This window comes from Ictalurus furcatus, chromosome 14 (assembly GCF_023375685.1).
Source record: "Ictalurus furcatus strain D&B chromosome 14, Billie_1.0, whole genome shotgun sequence".
In the NCBI taxonomy this organism is placed as follows: Eukaryota; Metazoa; Chordata; class Actinopteri; order Siluriformes; family Ictaluridae; genus Ictalurus; species Ictalurus furcatus.
Genome location: NC_071268.1, coordinates 31,471,333 through 31,492,497, shown reverse-complemented (window position 1 = coordinate 31,492,497; position 21,165 = coordinate 31,471,333). Strand labels below are relative to the sequence as shown.

General features: G+C 39.9%; 3 protein-coding genes and 1 long non-coding RNA gene across 5 annotated transcripts; 3 read left to right on the top strand and 1 right to left on the bottom strand.

Moving 5' to 3' along the window:
- Nucleotides 1–64: 64 nt before the first annotated feature.
- Nucleotides 65–5,965, top strand: LOC128618311 (fatty acid-binding protein, liver-like). The gene is made up of 3 exons (XM_053641844.1): nt 65–1,198; nt 4,892–5,064; nt 5,282–5,965. The coding sequence occupies exons 1-3, from the start codon at nt 1,126–1,128 to the stop codon at nt 5,462–5,464; spliced, it is 429 nt and encodes a 142-aa protein (XP_053497819.1). The 5' UTR covers nt 65–1,125; the 3' UTR covers nt 5,465–5,965.
- Nucleotides 5,966–8,928: 2,963 nt separating this feature from the next.
- Nucleotides 8,929–10,628, top strand: LOC128617797 (gap junction alpha-9 protein-like). The gene is made up of 3 exons (XM_053640937.1): nt 8,929–9,075; nt 9,180–9,275; nt 9,492–10,628. The coding sequence occupies exons 1-3, from the start codon at nt 8,929–8,931 to the stop codon at nt 10,626–10,628; spliced, it is 1,380 nt and encodes a 459-aa protein (XP_053496912.1).
- Nucleotides 10,629–11,116: 488 nt separating this feature from the next.
- On the bottom strand, nt 11,117–17,242 carry mycbp (MYC binding protein). Of its 2 annotated transcripts, XM_053641971.1 has the most exons (6): nt 17,096–17,242; nt 14,178–14,250; nt 14,047–14,095; nt 13,086–13,215; nt 12,043–12,142; nt 11,117–11,362 (listed from the first exon to the last, which is right to left on the bottom strand). In XM_053641971.1, the coding sequence occupies exons 1-5, from the start codon at nt 17,108–17,110 to the stop codon at nt 12,083–12,085; spliced, it is 327 nt and encodes a 108-aa protein (XP_053497946.1). In that variant the 5' UTR covers nt 17,111–17,242; the 3' UTR covers nt 11,117–11,362; nt 12,043–12,082. The 2 variants fall into 2 exon arrangements, with proteins under 2 accessions (XP_053497946.1, XP_053497947.1); XM_053641972.1 differs by lacking the exon at nt 12,043–12,142 and having other exon boundaries at nt 17,096–17,237.
- A 13-nt stretch (nt 17,243–17,255) lies between these two features.
- LOC128618396 (uncharacterized) lies at nt 17,256–20,054 on the top strand. The gene is made up of 4 exons (XR_008387719.1): nt 17,256–17,752; nt 18,182–18,350; nt 18,495–18,670; nt 18,782–20,054. It is a non-coding gene; the product is annotated as an uncharacterized LOC128618396 (long non-coding RNA).
- The last annotated feature ends 1,111 nt before the right edge of the window (nt 20,055–21,165 follow it).

Below are 21,165 nucleotides of genomic sequence, written 5' to 3'. Positions count from 1 at the left end.
AGAAGGTCGAGTGTGTGTTGAGGAGGACGTGTGGGTGTTGAGGAGGACGTGTGTGTGTTGAGAAGGTCGAGTGTGTGTTGAGGAGGACGTGTGGGTGTTGAGGAGGACATGTGTGTGTTGAGGAGGACGTGTGGGTGTTGAGGAGGACGTGTGTGTGTTGAGGAGGACGTGTGGGTGTTGAGGAGGACGAGTGTGTGTTGAGAAGGTCGAGTGTATGTTGAGGAGGACGTGTGTGTGTTGAGAAGGTCGAGCGTATGTTGAGGAGGACGTGTGTGTGTTGAGAAGGTCGAGCGTATGTTGAGGAGGACGTGTGTGTGTTGAGAAGTTCGAGCGTATGTTGAGGAGGACTTGTGTGTGTTGAGAAGGTCGAGCGTATGTTGAGGAGGACGTGTGTGTGTTGAGAAGGTCGAGTGTATGTTGAGGAGGACGTGTGTGTGTTGAGAAGGTCGAGTGTATGTTGAGGAGGACGTGTGTGTGTTGAGAAGGTCGAGCGTATGTTGAGGAGGACGTGTGTGTGTGTTGAGAAGTTCGAGCGTATGTTGAGGAGGACGTGTGTGTGTTGAGAAGGTCGAGCGTATGTTGAGGAGGACGTGTGTGTGTGTTGAGAAGTTCGAGCGTATGTTGAGGAGGACGTGTGTGTGTTGAGAAGGTCGAGTGTATGTTGAGGAGGACGTGTGTGTGTTGAGAAGGTCGAGCGTATGTTGAGGAGGACGTGTGTGTGTGTTGAGAAGTTCGAGCGTATGTTGAGGAGGACGTGTGTGTGTTGAGAAGGTCGAGCGTGTGTTGAGGAGGACGTATGTGTGTGTTGAGAAGGTCGAGTGTATGTTGAGGAGGACGTGTGTGTGTTGAGAAGGTCGAGCATATGTTGAGGAGGACGTGTGTGTGTTGAGAAGGTCGAGCGTATGTTGAGGAGGACGTGTGTGTGTTGAGAAGGTCGAGTGTGTGTTGAGGAGGACGTATGTGTGTGTTGAGAAGGTCGAGCATATGTTGAGGAGGACGTGTGTGTGTTGAGAAGGTCGAGCGTGTGTTGAGGAGGACGTGTGTGTGTTGAGAAGGTCGAGTGTGTGTTGAGGAGGACGTGTGTGTGTTGAGAAGGTCGAGTGTGTGTTGAGGTTCTCTCTTGTCATGGCTGTGGATTTTAGCGGATCGTGGCAGATGTACGAGCAGGGAGACCCCGAGGAGTTCCTCAAAGCTGTGTGTGAGTTTCTCCATCATTCTTCACTAACAAAAAAATATTTATTATGATATCTATTATGATATTTATTGCTATTTATTATGACATTTATTAAAATATTTATTATATTTATTATGATGTGTTGATATTTATTGATATTTATAATATTTATTATGATATGATATTGATTGTAATATTTATTATGATATTTATTGATATTATTATGATACTTATTGATAATTTAATTTTAATAATTCTAATGAATACCTGTGTAGGTCTTCACTGGATATACAGTATGTAGTCTGGGATTCCTCTCTCTCTCTCTCCCTCTCTGTCTCTCTCTCTCTGTCCCTCTCTGTCTCTCTCTCCCTCTCTCTCTCTCCCTCTCTCTCTCTCCCTCCCTCTCTCTCTCTCTCTCTCTCTCTCCCTCTCCCTCTCTGTCTCTCTCTCTCTCCCTCTCTGTCTCTCTCTCTCTCCCTCTCCCTCTCTCTCTCTCTCCCTCTCTGTCTCTCTCTCTCTCCCTCTCCCTCTCTCTCCTCTCCCTCTCTGTCTCTCTCTCTCTCCCTCTCTGTCTCTCTCTGTCTCTCCTCTCCCTCTTTGTCTCTGTCTCTCTCTCCCTCTCTCTCTCCCTCTCTGTCTCTCTCTCTCTCTCCTCTCCCTCTCTGTCTCTCTCTGTCTCTCTCTCTCTCTGTCTCTCTCTCTCTCTCTCTCTCTCTCTCTCTCCTCTCCCTCTCTGTCTCTCTCTGTCTCTCTCTCTGTCTCTCTCTCTCTCTCTCTCTCTCTCACTCTCTCTCTCTCTCAGGGCACTTACATTCACTCTTGCACTTTATTTGTTTCCTTCCCGCCCTTTCCCTTTATAATTTTACCCTAGACAATTAAAATCACGGTTTATTTAACTGACACTCAGACACAGACTGTTATAACACTAAAGCTGTTCAGTAACAAGTTAAATTCGTGGCTTTAATTTGTTTTTCTCTGTCACTGACTTCAACATTGTTGAATCCGAGGTATTGCTTTCTGTTCCCATCATTAGTCCTCACACAGAATAACAGGGGGTTCTGCATTAACCCAGTTTTACTCAGTGTGATTATTTAACATTTGTCCAGCAGTAAACGGCTGATGAGGAGATTGTTTCTGTCCATTAGTATGTTTCCTTTACGGTTCTCCATCGCTACTACCATATCTGTAGCTGAACCGCTCACCCTCCTCCTATTGGTGGATTTTAGTTTTTGTTTTTTTAAGCAATGACGTCATAATAGAATAAAAAGTGAAGTTAAAATGTCTCTGAGGCCCTCTAGTGGTTGGCTGCAGTAAAGCGTTTACATTTTCAGCTCACCCTGATCCTCCTCAATATTTTCCTTATAATAAGTGTGTTTTATAAGAGTTATCTGGTGATAAATAAAAGGCTGTGGTTGGTGAGATGATTGGCAGCTGAGTCTCTCAACAGTTCTGTAGTAAAGCCATGTTCTGTCCTGCTGTAAACTGTTCTAACGTCAAATTGAAGTTCAAGTGGTTTTATCGTCATTTCAGCCATATACAGCTGGTACAGTACACAGTGAAATGAAACAACGTTCCTCTAGGACCATGGTGCTACATAAAACAACACACTACCCACATGAGACACAGAACTAATAAGATCTACAAATATTCCACAAAAAGTGCACGAGCAGACGTGTGCTAACAACACAGGACAGTACAGTAACTACTAAACAGGACAATAGTCACAGTAAGTGACAGTAGTGCTGAACAGAACACAGTGTTAGTGTGGAAGTGTCTGATATAACACGTAGTGCAGAAGACAGGAGCGAAGGAGTAACAATATAATTTAAAAATGGTATAAATGTAAACATAACATGCTAGTGACTGAGTATTCAGCAAATTAGCGTATACTAAATATGGACATAGCAGTTATTGCAGAAACAGCCAGGTAAAGTGTTTAATAGTGACAATAAATGAAATATGATATTTTTATAATACAGTATCAGCAAAAAATGCAACAGAGTCGATGCAGGAATGTGCAAATATTACAATGGGAGTGGAATGGTGTTCAGTTCAGAGTGTTCATCGGGAGTCTGATGGCTTTGGGGAAGAAGCTGTTACACAGTCTGGTTGTGAGAGCCTGAATGCTTCAGTACCTTTTTCCAGACGGCAGGAGGCTGAAGAGTGTGTGTGAGGGGTGTGTGAGTTTATCCACTGATTATCTACTGTTTATCCACTGATTGTCTACTGTTTATCTACTGATTATCTACTGCGCAATGGTCTCAACTACTCCAGCTGTGTTAAGAAAAGTGTAAGAAGTTTATTAAGAGCAACCTAAGTGGATTTAAGTAAAGCAGAATGTGCTGATTTAGTTTTGAATTATAAACTTGACTGATGAAGGAGGACACTATAATTAAATGATTTTGTCTCACTGTACCACTGAACCTACAGTGAATATAAAAAGTCAAGGCGTTTTTTTTTTTAAACAAGATAAATAATTTCAGATCTTTTTTCACTTTGGATATAAGCGCTATATAAGTGCACCATTTACCACTTTTAATGTGAAATAGAAATCCGCAACATTCAAGTGGAAAACAAATAGAATTGTTTTATTTAAAAAAGTACAATAACCTGGTTGTATAAGTATGTACACCCTGTTATAGTGGGGCCTGTGCCTGTACTCAGAATGAACCAATCACATTCAATCTCATGCTCAAAAGTAATTATCATACACCTGTCATCAATGAAGTGATTCTGATTAACCCCAAATAAAGATCAGCTGTTTCTGCATGAGTTTTTCATATCTTCCTGAAATTTATGGAGCTTGAAGAATATCCACTTCCTGCATGTGAAAACAATCTCTCAAATTCTTCACATGTCTGGGATATGGGGTGTCTAGATTGAAGCCCTCTCATGAAAAACAAAACAAAAACAACAGTAACAACAACAAGAAAAACATCCAAATCCTTGGCACAAAAACAAAGAGCATGTCACCCAAGGAACACCACATCAACAGTGAAGTACGGTGGTGACATCATCGTGTTATGGTTCTGCTTCTCTTCAGCTGGGACTGGGGTTCTAGTTAAGATAGACATGGAGAGCTCCAAATTCCAATCTATTTTGGAACAAACCCTGCAGACCTCTGTTAGACAGCTGAAGATCAATAACATGTTCACCTTCTTTCACGATAACGACCCAACGCACAAATTCAAGTCAATAAAGAAACAGCTTCAGAAGAAGAAGATCAGTGTTGTGGAATGGCCTAGTCAAATTCCAGATCTAAATCCTACCCAAAAACCTGTGGTTGACTTGAAGAGGGCTGCGTACAGGAGATCTGCTCACTATCTGATAGATCTGGAGCATTTTTTCAAGGAAGAGTGGAATAAAATCGACAGATGAAGACGTGCAAGCTCGGTAGACTTTTACCCAAGAACACTGAGTGCTGAATTACAAGCAAAGGTGCTTTAATAAAGTATTAGTTAAGGGGTGTGAACACTTATGCAACCAGATTATTGTAAGATATTTTCATTTTATTTTTTTCTGCTTGAAAATTGTTGGTTGATATTTCACATATATATTCACTGTAATTGTCACCATAGCAACATTTGTGTATAGTGTAGAACTGTTTATCACCTCATACCATATAAAATGCTTCATTTGTTGGTTATTTATGTAAGTGATCAAATAAATGCAGTTCTTATGTTTGATGTGTGTGTGTGTGTGTGTGTGTGTGTGTAGCCATACCACACCTAATGGCAAAGATGATGAGGGAAATTAAGCCCTTAATTATTATAAAACAAACTGGTGAGGACTTTGTGATCTCGGTTAAAACTCCACTGCGCACAAACACCAACTCGTTCACCATCGGCAAGGAGAGCGAATTCACCACCATGGACGGAGTGAAGACCTGGGCAAGTGCACTTCACTGCTCACACTATATCTAGGGCCCTACATAAAGCCATTTCACACTCAACCTAATGTGCAAACACACTTTTACAGAATTTACCATAGAAGAGGAGTGAAACAATAAATATAAGATTCAATCTGTTTTAGTGAATTGTAATCATTACAATATTAAATCTGTGTGTGTGTGTGTGTGTGTGTGTGTGTGTGTGTATTTCTCCACAGGCTACAGCACAAATGGTTGAAGGGAAAATTATCATAGATACAGAGAAAGTCACACACATGCGTGAGCTCCAGGGAGAGGAAATGGTTGAGGTTTGTTCTCCTTCATCATTCATTAGTATTATTGTAACGTCAACATCACTACCCAAGATTACTGAGATTAATAATTCCAGTGCAGAAGAATAAAACCTTTATGCAGAGTCGAGTTTTTACCCAATAAACCTGCCAGATGAGGCAGATGTGGTAAATGATTGACAGCTGTGAAGGTGTTTTGAACTCTCTGATATTAGATGAGCTCCCCCGCCTCACCCTTCCCTATGTGTCTGTATTATACTGTAAAACCATGTGGATAGACAGTTTCTACCTTCTTCAGATCATTCCTGAAAGGAGTCTACTGAAAATATACTGCATTCTAATGTTTATTATAGCACGGAGTATCTGAGTCCATATTGAGGTGGTAACAAGGTGACAATGAGGTTAGGGTGAGAATTATTATAGAATTAATATAGAATTAACAAGGTTAGGGTTAATTATCGCTAAACTAAGTTGTGTGCAGAGCTGAACAAGACGGAGATGATTATACGTGCATTTATCTCCTCCTGTCTTGACTATTGTAATTCTTTTCAGTTGTCTTAACAATACATCACTGAACAACTTTCATGTGGTCCAAAATGCTGCTGCTAAGCTTCTGACCAAGTCTTCTAAAAAGGTCTCGTGTAACACCAGTTCTGATTTATTTGCATGGGCTTCCGATTAAATTTAGAATCCAGTTTAAGATTCTTGTGACTAGGTTTAGAGCCCTGCACAGTCAGGCACCTGCCTATATTACAGAGCCATTGAGGCCATACAATAACATTTGGAATCTCAGGTCCTCTGATCAGGGATTGCTGGTTGTTCCTCGCACTAATGTGAGTAATGGGGTGGTACAGAGGTGGTAATGGGATGGTAAAGAGATGGTAACGGGATGGTAATCTATCACACCACCCTGGCATGGAATATTTTTGTAGAACAGCATGGCTCATTGTGTGTTACTACTTACTTAACAACACTGTAACAGACACGACAAGCTAGCTAATTAACCTTTTACTTTACAACCTGTATTACATACACCATCTCCGTCTGCCTCTCTCTCTCCCTCTTTCTGTCTCTTTTCCTCTCTCTCTCTCTCTCTCTCTCTCTCTCTCTCTCTCTGTCTCCTGACCTTTGACCCTGCAGACTTTCAGAGCTGGCTCTGCAACCCTGGTCAGAAGATACAGGAAGACTTGAAACGCACACAGGCTGAAATAATAAAAAAATATATTATTATATTAAAAAAGATGCAGTGTTGTGTAAGAATAAAATTAAAAATAGCTGTATGTACTTTATAAATGTTTAACGTTTAATGTTTATTAATGTTTATCTCCCTGGGCATAAATGAATAAATAATAATAATAAAGTATAAATTATGTAAAATGATTACTGATGAGTTATTCAGATGTGATGTAACAGTGAAGCTGAGCACTGATTGATCATGTGTGTGTGTGGGGGGGGAGGGTGGTGATGGGGGGGTGTTTAAAGCCCAGAGCAGAGGATTTAATTAGCTTTCGAGTGAAGTGTGACATATTGATTTCATTTATCAATAAGTGAGCGTGAAGTGGGAGAGAGAGAGAGAGAGAGACAGAGAGAGAGACAGAGAGAGAGAGACCAAAACCCCACACAGGTCACTTTTACTGTTAGACTCATGAACAGTTCTACACAGTCCTGCTGTATGACTGAGGGAACAGGTATGTGGCCTTTTCACTGCTTTCTTTCCTCAGCAACTCTGTGTATAATTTATGTCTGTGGGAGTCAGCAGTCACTTTCAGGGTAAAAATCCTGTAAAATTAAAAACAAACTTTAATGGACAAGAAATGGATCAGAGATAGACTTAATTTGTTTCATGTATTTTTATTTGTCATTTATTTATAAGTAAATAAATAACGATAAAATAAAGATAAAAATGAGGAGTATGTTAGGGGCTAACTAATATAAATCAACTGTAAAACTGATCAAATGTAATTAGCATGTTAGGGTTAAGGATTAGCTAGCTAATAATGTAATTTTTATTTAGTGACTGCTAGCGTGTCATTGTGACATCGTGTTGTGTGTGTGTGTGTGTGTGTGTGTGTGTAATATTGATCTGTTACTGTCAATGCTAATCTAATGAAAGCAGACACAATATGGGGTGCTGATAAAACACTAAAGTCTCTACAATAAGATGTATTTAATCACTGTGTGGTGTATTACAGATCTGCACTCAGCCCTTCCTTACTGCACTTATAATTAATAAGGAAATTTTGTTTTGTCACACTCAGTTCGACATGCAGTCATGTTGACTGTCTGTGACATAAAATAGAATTTACATAGAATTTCATAGAATTTACACAGAATTTACTTCTATACAGGTAGAAGAGGATATATATATATATATATATATATATATATATATATATATATATATATATATATACATATATATATATATATATATATACAGTATCTCACAAAAGTGAGTACACCCCTCACGTTTGTAAATATTTCTTATATAATATATTATATATATTATTAATTATAATAATAATTATAATTATAATTATTAATAATTATTAATTAATTAATTATTATATAATATATATTATTATTATATATATTATATCTTTTCATGTGACAACACTGAAGAAATGACACTGTGCTACAATGTAAAGTAGTGAGTGTACAGCTTGTGTAACAGTGTAAATTTGCTGTCCCCTGAAAATAACTCAACACACAGCCATTAATGTCTAAACCGCTGGCAACAAAAGTGAGTACACCCCTAAGTGAAAATGTCCAAATTGGGCCCAAAGTGTCAATACTTTGTGTGGACACCATTATTTTCCAGCACTGCCTTAACCCTCTTGGGCATGGAGTTCACCAGAGCTATTTAATCACCAGTTAGACATTTTCCCTCCCCGGTGTCATGTGACTTGTTAGTGTTACAAGGTCTCAGGTGTGAATGGGGAGCAGGTGTGTTAAATTTGGTGTCATCGCGCTCACACTCCTTCATACTGGTCAGCCTTACAGACTACAACAAGATGACATGATCATGTCACATGCTATTGTCCTCCTGATTACCAATCACCTGTTTGTGGTTCCCCGTGATTAGTGCCCTTAAGTTCTGAAAGTCCATTATTTCATTAATAAAGTTCTGTTCATCACGTCATGCTGTGTTCTCCAAGTTCTTGTTTTGACTTTGTTAGTTGTGTTTGCCTGAAATAAAATAAAAACCCTGCAGTTTTTATCCATCTCCAGATCTCTAACACACTAATGCATTATTAGCCAGTGAAGGAGAAGCAACATTTAAAACAGGCCGTCTCAGAAGGAATTTGTCAATGAGTACAAACCTCATGCCCTCCAAAAAAAAAACTATCCCATAATCAATCCTTGTGACTTGTGTTATCAGGCCAAGTTTGAAAACAGCCTGATGTTGGTATCTGCCTATCTTTAAGATTCAGAATCATGGTCTGGGCCTTGGGTTTCTGACATTCAGAATATAACTGAAGTCTGTATTCAGCTCACATTACATTTATGAAGGGAATTCATTCATATTCATATTAATTCATTCTCTCTCTCTTTCTCTCTCTCTGCAGTAGAGGATGGGGGACTGGAACTTTCTGGGAGGAATCCTCGAGGAGGTTCATATCCACTCCACCATGGTGGGAAAGATCTGGCTCACTGTTCTCTTCATCTTCCGCATGCTAGTGCTTGGAGTGGCAGCTGAGGACGTGTGGAACGATGAGCAGGTCCACTTAAAATTCTCATCAAAACATTTAACACAGTAACAACAACAAAAAAGATTAAGAAATATAAAACACAATGTATAATCGTCTTTATTTTATAAGTGCAGGACGACTTCATCTGCAACACGCAGCAGCCTGGCTGCAGAAACGTCTGCTACGACTGCGCCTTCCCGGTCTCCCTCATCCGCTACTGGGTGCTGCAGGTCAGCCTGTCAGATCAGAGTATATGTATCTGTCTAATAGACTGCTTCAGCTTTAGTTTACATCTATGACTATTTCTGAGATTTTATTTGGAGATGTAACCAATTACAAATCGCTACATATTGTCAGTTGTAATGCTGTTGGAGATCTTTAGCCATTTTTTAAATGAAACAAGGGCTCAAAACAATGAATGATTTATAAATACGTCTCTTCTTCAGGTGATCTTCGTCTCCTCACCGTCATTAGTGTACATGGGACATGCAATCTACCGACTCCGTGCACTGGAGAAGCAGCGGCACTGCAGGAAAGCGGCGCTGCGACGCGAGCTTGAAGCGTTGGAATCAGACCTAATGGAGGCCCGCCGACATTTGGAGAGGGAACTGAAGCGGCTTGAGCAAGGAAAATTAAACAAAGCACCACTGAGAGGCTCATTATTGCGCACTTACGTTGCTCACATCGTGACCCGATCGTCAGTGGAGGTGGGCTTCATGCTGGGTCAACACCTGCTCTATGGAAACCATCTTGAACCGCTGTACAGGTGCGATCAGGAGCCATGCCCAAACTCAGTGGACTGTTTCGTGTCACGGCCAACAGAAAAAAGCATGTTCATGGTGTTTATGCAGATCATCGCAGCTGTTTCGCTGTTTCTCAGCCTACTGGAAATCGTGCATTTGGGATACAAGAAGGTGAAAAGAGGAATTCTAGATTATTACACTCACGTTAAGGATGATTTGGATGATTATTGTGGAAGCAAATCGAAAAAGAACTCTGTGATGCAGCCGGTTTGTGTGAGCCAGGGACGCAAAGCCACCATTCCCACAGCTCCGACCGGAGGATACATGCTCCTGATGGAAAAAAAACAAGCTAATGGCCCTTCTTTCCCACCTCTCATTGGTTCTCCATCCACGTTCCTTCAATGTGGGGCCAAAAGAGGTTTGGAGGGGCAAAACGAGGGCAAAGACAGTGTTCCAAGTCCAACTGAGCACACGAGCAGCTGCACCCTCTCTCCTCACGAACTTAAACAACTAGGGACTGAGAACGCCACATACCCAACACTTCCTACCACCGACTCAACATCCTGTCCCACTTCCTGTCCCAACGGTGCAGCATGGAAACTGCAGCGCATCAGCAGCACGGTGATGGAAGGAAACGGGGAAAACGGGGAGTTCTGTAACTGTTCTACGGGAACTCAGCAGTATGATTTTACAGCAAAATACAACAAATACACGTCCAAATCAGAGTCAGTGTGTGACGTAAGCTCTGAGTCACGCCGAAGCCCCGCCCTCTCGCCAAACCGTCGTACCTCATTGGTCAGCACTGTGAGCAGCAGGAGAGCCACAGACCTACAGATCTGAAACAACCTTAAGCAATGATGTTTCCATGTTTAAATATAAAAACCGTGATGAATAAAGGGTTACAAGTGCTGAAGTCTCTACAGATGATCTAGTGTTCTTCTCATTTCCTGTTTCTCTTATTTCCACACGTGTGTCAGCAGCATAGGACATGACCTCAGTATTTATACTGACAGACGCAGAAAAGTTACACGTGAATTTATAATAGATGTACTGCTATAAAATCAAACAAACCAGCACTTAACCCTGCTCAATACTGACCACTACAGGAGGAATAATATTATTAAACTAATACTCTGCATGTTTAGATTCTGCTGCTGCATTTTCATTATAAACCAATGATCAGTGTGTGCTTTCATTCTCCTGCTCATGCTGATAAACTGCTCAGATAAAAGAAAAAAGTCTGAAGTGGGTCAAAAATGTGCTGCAAATGGATTCAGAACAACGACTCATTTTCATTTAACACACACACACACACACACACACACAGATGCAGAAAAGGTGTATTGTGTTTATTCATAAATCCAACAGTAAACTGTTTATCAAATTAAATAACCCTTCTGAGCATCACACACACACACACTGCACCAGTGAGAACATAAATCTGCACAAATTAACACAACAATGACATCATTATTATTGCTCTTAATTATAATTATAATAATAATTAAAGTAAATTAAAGTAAACTCAGTCATTCTGCTCCTGCATCTTCAGCAGCCGGTTCATACTGCAGCAGCTGCAGGGAGAGAAACATCCACATCAGGAAACAGGACTTACACACTCATACTCAACTGGTGAACCATGTAAAATCACACACACACACACACACACACACACACACACAGACAGGTAGGCAGGAGAATGTGAGTGGAATGCAACAGAAAAGTTAAAGAACCATCAAGGGAAAATAAAAAGACATGTGAGAGGAACATGAGGGAAACACAGTCCCAGAGAAATGATTGTTAAGAGCCAATAAAATAATTTTATGTGGTTATCTCCGTCACCCATGTGTATATGTGTTCGGCTGTGTTTCAGCACTCACACCGAGTCAGTCATTTCAGATTCATGTTGAACTGTGTTTAGAAGAACCCTAATCTGGACATTGGGTATAAAATCTGCATGTTATGTGTAATCTGATCCATGCTGGGAGCGGGCTTTAATATTCACATTACCATAACAAGGTGTGCATAGATCCAGCCAGCATGTTTAGCTTTTTAATCACGATGTTTGTGTTTTAAATGATTTCCTTCTGAGAAGAGAGTCACTGAAGTGTGAACCACGCAGCAGTTCATATTTACCCAACATTCAGCAACAGGATCATCACACACACATTACCCATCACTGTTATACAGTTACTCTTCACCGTATCCTGGGAATAACTGCATAATAACCTCATCTTTCATGCTACACCACTACCTGCATCTGTATCAGATTGAAACCTGAAGTGGGCGTGGTCTCAACCAAACCAGGAGTGACCAAGAGTGCTTTGCATGGGAAACAGCCAGAGGAAAAAGGGCTGAAAGGGACAGGTAACACATACAGTTGCAATAAAAATTCTTTACCCCCACATTGCAAATCAGGTTTATTGTCAGAATGTACAGACTTTCAGCTGTTTGCAATGAACAAATCAACAAACACGATTTAAATATTTAGACACAACGAATGCTTCAAGTGGTTTCCCCAAATTCAACTGAAAATGCAATTTATAATGATTTCTTCAGTCTCAAAATTATTCACCCCCTTCATGGCGAGCATCTTTAGTACTTAGTAGAGCTCCTTTTGCTGTTATGACCTGCTGCAAAGCTTCTGCAAACTTCTGTGGATTATTTAAATGATTTTGAGTTACTTTTCTTGTGTTTTTGGGTCAGTAGTGGTGAACGTCTTGAAGTTCTGGCATGGAAACCTTCTGCATTTAATACACACCTTACTGTGCTCACTGAAACCTCAGTGCCTGTTGCATCAAGTCTCGCTGCAGGTCTTTTACAGTCTCTCGAGGGTTTTTCACAACCTGCCTTCTCAGAAATCTGCTTGTAGCCGTTGATAGCTTCATTTTTCTGCCCGTCCAGGCATTTCATGATATTCTACCCCTAGCCAGTTCAGGTATTCCATGTGTTCCAGCTCAAGCACACCTGGTGCAACTAATGAAGCCCTTGATTAATTGCATCAGGTGTGCTCGAGATAATACCTGTTTTGCATACTTGTGCTGTTGTGAGGGATTCTATTCAGGGGTGAATAATTATGAGTATTGAGAAATCATTATAAGTTGCATTTTCAGTTGAATTTGGGGAAACCGCTTGAAGCATTCGTTGTGTCGAACTATTTCAACTGCTTTCGTTTGATTTGTTCATCGTTACAGCTGAAAGTCTGAAAATTTTGGGAATAAACCTGATTTGCAGTGGGGGTTAAATAATTTTAATTGCAATTGTATATAGGATGGAGGAGGTGGTGATGTTCCTCACCCGGTTCCTGAGCTCACGGTTCTCCTCCTGTAGCAGGTCATATTTATGCTGTAGTTCCTCCAGTTCCACTCGGAGAACCTCGGCCTGGCTGGAGTCCAGATCTCCTGCAGACAGGTGCTGCTTTATAAAACTAACAAAACGCTCGCTAAGGATCAACAACCAACACTGCAGTGCATTGTGGGTTACACACACACTCCCTGAACCACTGACGATGTGTGGACGCTGTAATAAGGGGTTAAAAGTGAAGCCAAGGTGTCTCTGGGGCCCTCTAGTGACTGGCTGCAGTAGTTTTTAGGCCCACCCACTCCCTAAAGTTACAGCTCCACAAATGATTTAACATTTTGATGCTAGCCCATAGTACTGGTATTATGACAGCATAAACCAAGGCAGCTAACACTAGCTCAATTTTAGAGTAATTTAATAGTGACTTTAAGACCAGGGCAAAGACTAAATACGTAGTGAGGTTAGCCAGTCTCTCCTTCTATAACCAGTGGAGCATAAGTACACTTCACCAGTCAGCTGTGTAACTTACAGCCAGATCAACATGATTTTCCCTCAAATATAGTTTGTGTCGAGTGTAAATGTTGATTATATTTTCAGTTGGTACATTACATTAGATACTTATACTTGCAGGACTGATTAAATTATGGATGTCAGCTAGACAGCAAACAGTAGCTCAGTCAGTCATCACTCAAAGCTCTAAAATCTCCTCCTGACAGCGTTAAACTCAACATAGCTGTGAAAATGATACGACTGCAGTTTAGTATTTTACATATTAGTGAATAACTCTGTACACAGCATTCTGAGCTGCCCTTCCTGTGGTTTTCTTGTTATTGGCATATCTCAAAGAGAGATCAATCAGGTATGTCTAAACCTAGAATGAGCCCTATAGTCCCTAGTGTGCTGTCTATCTGTGTGTGTGTGTGTGTGAGTGAGTGTGAGAGAGACTAGTGAAGGATACTCCAGGGCGTTGCTGGGTTTCTCCGTCTCCTCATATAAGGCCACCAGCACTGTGAAGTGAGTGGGAGGAGAAGGTTAGCGCTGGATGTGTGAGATTCAGGTGATATGATCATGAACATTAGCAGCACACACCGTTAGTCAGACTGTCCAGTACCCCGGCCTTCTCCAGGTACCTCCTGAACTGCTCACGCTTTGACTCCGAGGCCTGGAGGACACGCACGCATGCGCACACACGCGCACACACAAAATCACATCAAGGTCAGGTCAAAGTAGAACCTTATTCCACACTCAGGTGTTAATAAAGATTTTTACACTTGGAACAGTAAAAGAGTTTGATTATTACTGTAATATGATTTAATACTCAGACTGTGTGTGTCGGGCTTTTTCAAATTTAATATCCAAAAGTGTCAGAATTTTAATCATTCACCTGAGTGCAGGTATTTACAACATGCCCTCTTGGCTGTTGAGGGGGGAAAAATACTCTGTTGTTAAAATAAATGACAAAGTTAGTGCTGAACTTTAGTAAGCTTTATAAAAAAAAAATCTGAACATCACGATGTATTTCCTCTTATCTGTGTAACTACTGAAACTAGGGCTGGGCCTGTTTCAGGACATTTCTATGATACATATACACGATATATAAATTAGCTACCAAACTGTCTGCAATACAGCAGTAAAATAAACAAAAAACTGCAACTCATAACAAAACAGTTACGTACCATTTTATTGTCTTGTGCATGAAATGTGAATAATGTGTAAACACCAGTGGTGTATTCGGGGCCAGATGCACGTAGTATACACCGTGTGCTTACTGCCCTCCACGGCTGTTTGCGTAAAATGACTTCTAATGATCAATATTAGCAGAGACCCTTGGTATAACCACTTGTTTTGTGTTTCAGATCTACTCTTGTGTTCGTTTCCCCTTTAACTGGATCACCTAGTTTTATTTATTGTGAAACTCGCAATTCTTTGTTGTAGTTGGGTGCGTTTTTATTTGAATTCCACCTTCCCCACCCCTGACAACCGCAATCACTGCCGTTACCGTCTGAAGACATTGTCCCACTGAAGCAGTCAGGTAAAATGAACAAAAGTGCTTGAAGTGGGCTTGAAGTTACTCAGTGTTCACCAATATGTACTGGGAATGATTCTACTCTCTTCTGTTCCTGCTGGAAAGAGATATTGAACCGAACTTGCAGATTCGCTCTTTCTCCTGCGCTGCTCTAATCACCATCGTGATTTATTTATACATCCATCACAACTTTTAGTGCTGACTTTACAGAAATCATTACATGACAGGTGATGGAAGTGCTTTCCTGAATCGTTTCATTTCATGTTATAGTCGTCCTGTTGGAAGGCTCAGCAGTTAAAATCCTCTCCAGTCCGCTCCAGAGCGTTTTCTCTCCATCCCACTTACAGCTGTTCTGTAACGTCCATCATTCATTTTACTCCACAATTAAATGAAGGTATTCTTCACCACATTTCCTTTATGGGTTTATCTTTTCCCCAACTGATTAACAACTAATATAATCTGTAGTTATTTATTCACTCTAACATACTGTATTGGCAAAGTTACAAATAAATATTAAAAATCTGTATTGAAATTACTGCCTTAACAAGTAAATGAAGGGAATGATAAAGTATATAGTATAAATTATATAAGGAATAATAATGAAGTTGAAATGCAGTGAGGAGTGTGTTTACGGTGACACAGTGCTCTCTTCTTGTATGTCCCAATACTTACATACTCTTACTACACACACAAAAGTATGTACTGTTTCTCCACAAAAAGAGTACACACTTTTAGTACGTAGTACACAGTAGGTAAAACAACTGGGATGCAGGCATGGGTTAGTTGAGATGTACGTGTGTGGTTCTGTAGCTTTGATTAATGTCTTTTGTTATTTATCTCACAATTGTTGTGTTTTCTCACACAACTCTACACACTGATAGCACTCCAGAGGGATGAAGCTATATATGACTGATAAAGCAATTAAATGGGGCTTCAAGTAGTCTGACACTGAGAGGATACCGTGTGGACACTGAGAAAATATTGCTTGGCAAAGAAGAGGAAACCTTCTAAGCACAAGTTTATACAGAATGCTGGAAGCCCAGGTATGTGTTCTGTGTAAAGGATGGCAGAGCATCTGTGATAGGATCTAGAGAGCTTCCTGTTCAGACTGCTGGATTTATGGTGCAGGTATACAGTAGGACAGAAAAGGTGGACAGGTGTTGGCCACTTGGAGAGGTTGTGAGGACACCTAATGGCACTTTCAGACATTACCTTACACAAAATAACAAAGAATGATTTTCTACATGATTCTAAACATCCAGAATTTCACTTTACATCACAACTAAAAAGATATAGGGTGGGGTCAACATTTCTGTGTGCATTCCCAGGTCATAATTATTTTTAAAATGATCAAAATAAAATAAATTAACCATGATCTCTGTACACTTGGAGACAGTAAGATTTAAAGAGAATGAATAGGAACAGGAGGAAATGAGTCAGCCTTGCCTCTGAACACACTGCTGCAGCAGGGCCGTAGCACAGGTGTGTAATTAATGGGCTCAGGTGTGTTAGACAAGGTAATTGTGTATACATTAAAATAAGAAGCACACTCTTGCCTTATAAAATGCCTAAATTCCATAAATAGCGTATTAAATAGTGAGCAGAGTGTGTTTTATATTTGAAAGAATATTATTTGATATTATCTCGATATCAACCAGCAAATTTAATGTCTCATTTTCTTGTTTCATTTAAATATAAAATGTAGAATCTTTTTCATTTCTTTGTAGAATAGTTAAGACCATCGTAAATAAAAAAAGGTATCAAAATAGCGCACTTTAAACAAATAAAATTAAATAAAATTAAATAAAATTAAATACTATATGTATAAACAGCGCGAACCCCACATGCTAGTTTAGTTTAGCATGGATAAGAATGCTAATGACGCGGAACACATCCGATACACTACACTACACTACACTGCTATCTGCAGCAGGACAGCGGTTATAAACACCCGTTATGACTCTTGATAAACGATACTTACTCTGTAATGTGCCATTTCTATTGAAATTCTGTAGAATACACGATTAGCTCCTGGCTACCTGGGGTTAAACTGTCTCCGCGACGCGCATGCGCACTGTCAGCGAGACTGGTGCGCGTTCACGATAGACAACAGGCCGTTGCCGTTGGTTACTGTTCGACCAATCAGATAAGCGTTCGGCCATCACAGCTGTGTTAGCAAAAACACTGAAGAATACCGGCCCTGTAGCCGTCTTAGCCACTGAAATAGAAACACACTGGAATGGCCAATCATAGCGCAACTAGTGTTAACAAGGCGAGATCTCGGGCCGCCATCTTACTAAGTGCTACATGGATATATCCTTTATACTGAGATATATCCTTATAATGAGTCTTTATTAATCACATATACATTACAGCGACATTCTTTTCTTCACATAACCCAGCATGTCAGAGAGTTGGGGTCAGAGCACAGGGTCAGCCATGGTACAGCGCCCCTGGAGCAGAGAGGGTTAAGGGCCTTGCCCAAGGGCCCAACAGTGGCAGTGCTGGGGCTTGAACCCCCGACCTTCTGATCAGTAACCCAGAGCCTTAACCAAGCCACCACTGTCCCTGTATGTATTTAAGTACAAATTTAGCCAAGATCACATTGAATTATTTTTCAATGCGGTACGACGTTGCGGTAAGCATAATTCCAAGTTTATTTGTTTAATGTTGAATTTGGAACTTAGATTTATAATTTCAATTGTTATTTTAACAATTGATCTTTGATTTAAGTTGCTATTTTGATGAATGGTATATATACACAAAGGAAGATATCTGCAGTATAATAATGTAAGTATAGCAATAAGATACTAAAACTGTAATGATAAATGTCATTGATAACAATAAACATTTACAAAGGAGAGACAATGTTATAAGAGGTGGTATAGTCTAATTTATTAACAGTACTTGAAAATATCCTGAATTTAAGTTTTATAATTCATTGGTGATAATTGCTTATGTACATCATACATAATGATTTTCAATTTTGAAAAAATTGAAAAATACAGATATATAGATTTAATATACATATAATACATGAACCTATAACCTGAATTGTAATTTCTAGGAGGCTGGTCTAACAATCCCACTGCTGCACATTTCAAAGCCACATTTAAATGTCTCATCACAAGATGTGGGGCCCTAGCCGCAGGATCATCAGGGAACTGCACATCCTTTGGTGATACAGACCTGGTACAGGCAGGATCCAGCACTTTTGTACCTCCAACTCTAATTAGGTAATGAAATACTGCAGAACTAGTTTCAATAATTACACATACTATTACCTAGGATTGACATATTCAACTTTACTTAAAAAAGTTAAATATTTGTCTACTGTTAAAAACTTAAGTAGCTAACTTATATTATATATTAATATATAGTGATGGCTTGGTGGTTAAGGCTCTGGGTTCCTGATGAGAAGGTTGGGGGTTCAAGCCCCAGTACAACCAAGCTGCCACTGTTGGGCCCTTGAGCAAGGCCCTTAACCCTCTCTGCTCCAGGGGTGCCATATCATGGCTGACCCTGTGCTCTGACCCCAACTTCCTAACATGCTGGGGTATGCGAAGAAAATAATTTCACTGTGCTAGAATGTATTCGTGATCAATAAAGACTCATTCATATTATTATATTATAATATAAGACATTACTTTACTTTCTTGTTTAACAGGCAAGATGAGGAGATAGAAAATATGTGCATGGACTAGGACTTTGTTGTCCCAAACCAGGAAGTCCTGGCAACCCTGGAAAACATCCTTGTATACATTGGAGGTTGGGTGGTTAGGAACGCACTGCTGAAAGTCTCATGCTCCACATGCAGGGTGGCACTCATGGCTTCAGAACCTTGGATTAACTCAATCAGTGAGACAGACCCTGAATAGGACTGTTATCTTTCTAGGACAGTGAACTGTATATGCACTAATTTAAATGACGGGTTTTACATCCACTTTTTGCATGTGAGTACTGATTAGATGAATATTACAATACAGATTGGTTTCATTTAACAGTATGACCATGAAAATAAAAATGTGATTAATACAATAGCTAAAGGTAGTCTGTAAAGTCACTTGGAAGGTTGTATCACAAGGTAGTGCCTGAGAAATGTGTGGGATTTTTGTCTGAATGTTTTGAATCTATTGCTTATTAACCAACCCTGATGGTTTGTATTACATAAGTTAGTCTGTTTGCTGAGGTCCTTGAAGTATATGCAGACATTCTGTAATAATTTTTTCCCTCCATTTTCAAATGTTATACATTTCATGCAAAAAAAAAAAAAAAATTTAATTACAAATCATATCAGTAATGGATAATCGAGAGAGTGGAGACATATAAATTCCTGGGTGTTCACCTCAACAATAAACTGACTGCTCCACAAACACAGATGTCCTGTGCAAAAAGGGCCAAAAAGAGGTTTTTTGGTGTGTGCAGGACTCTGCTTAAAACTTTCTATGACACTGTGGTAGCATCTGCTATCTTATATGTTTCCTGGGCAATTGGGAGCACAGAGAGGGACAGGAAACGTCTCAACAAACTGGTTAAGAGGGCTAGCTCTGTCCTGGTCTACCCTCTGGACAGCATAGAGGTGGTGGGGGAGAGGAGGATGTTAGCTAAGATGGCGTCTATCATGAGCAATTCCTCTCACCCTCTGTATGAGATACTGGGGTCCCTCCTTCAGCAGCAGACAGCTGCACCCTCAGTGCAAGAAAGAGCGCTACCGCAGGTCCTTCATCCCTACAGCAGTCAGACTCTTTAATATAACAACATAATGTAGCACTGCTAGCTGTTTTTTGCATCATCAACCCACACATTATTATTATTTGTTGCTCACCCCACTATTGTTAACTGCGCAATAATACATTTATCCACTCATGTATATAAACAAGGTGTTACACATCTGTATATATTCAAATTTATATTCATCTGTACATACATTGAGGTGTTCATAGTGCACATATTACCATTATTATTATTATTATTATTATTATTATTATTATTATTATTATTATTTTACTACTTTAATTCTTATTTTTCTATTCCTATTGTATATATATATATATATATATATATATATATATATATATATATATATATATATATATATATATATATATATTTATTTATTTATTTAAGATACTTTATTTCAATTCTATTCCTATTTAATGTGTATTCTTTCCTGCCTGCTTGGTTAGAATGAATGGGAATAAAATTCTGCAGATTAAACCTCCATGTCTCCATGAAGCACTGAGCAAGATGGCGGCCAGGAATCCCACGTGGCGACCCCTACGGTCATTCCAGTGTATTTCTATTTCAGTGGCCTTAGCTCTTAGAGCTGATTTATACTTGCTGTAACAAAAAAAGATGAGAACACTTTCAGAGGCTCCACCACTTCCTGTTCCAGAGAGCCTGAGCCCATGATGTGTAAAAACTGTTTAAAATAAATAATAATTCAAATAATTGAACCCCGATTCCCGCCGTGGCACTGTGTGTGCGGAGTTTGCATGTTCTCCCCGTGCTGCGGGGGTTTCCTCTGGGTGCTCCGGTTTCCTTCACCAGTCCAAAGACATGCATGGTGGGCTGATTGGCGTGTCTAAAGTGTCCGTAGTGTATGAATGGGTGTGTGAGTGTGTATGTGATTGTGCCCTGTGATGGACTGGCACCCTGTCCAGGGTGTACCCCGCCTTGTACCCCATGCTTCCTGGGATAGGCTCCAGGTTCCCCAGCGACCCTGAAAAGGAGTAAGCGGTTGAAGATGGATGGATGGATGGATAATTGAGCCCCCCGTCCCCATACTATGTAAAGTGTTTTGAGTGTCTAGAAAAGTGCTATATAACTATAACTTTAACTAACGAAATTAAATGTTAGAAAAAGTTAAGAATCTGTTTTTCTTTTGTCTTTGGTGTAATATGAATTACACAGGATTGATTTTGTGGTGTTTAGGTTACAAAAAGCCCCAGAATTCTTAGCTTAGTCTTTCTGGTAATGACATATGGCAAATGTCCTTTCTCCTCATTATTCTTTTCTTTAAGTATCTTTTTTTAACCAAATCATTATTTA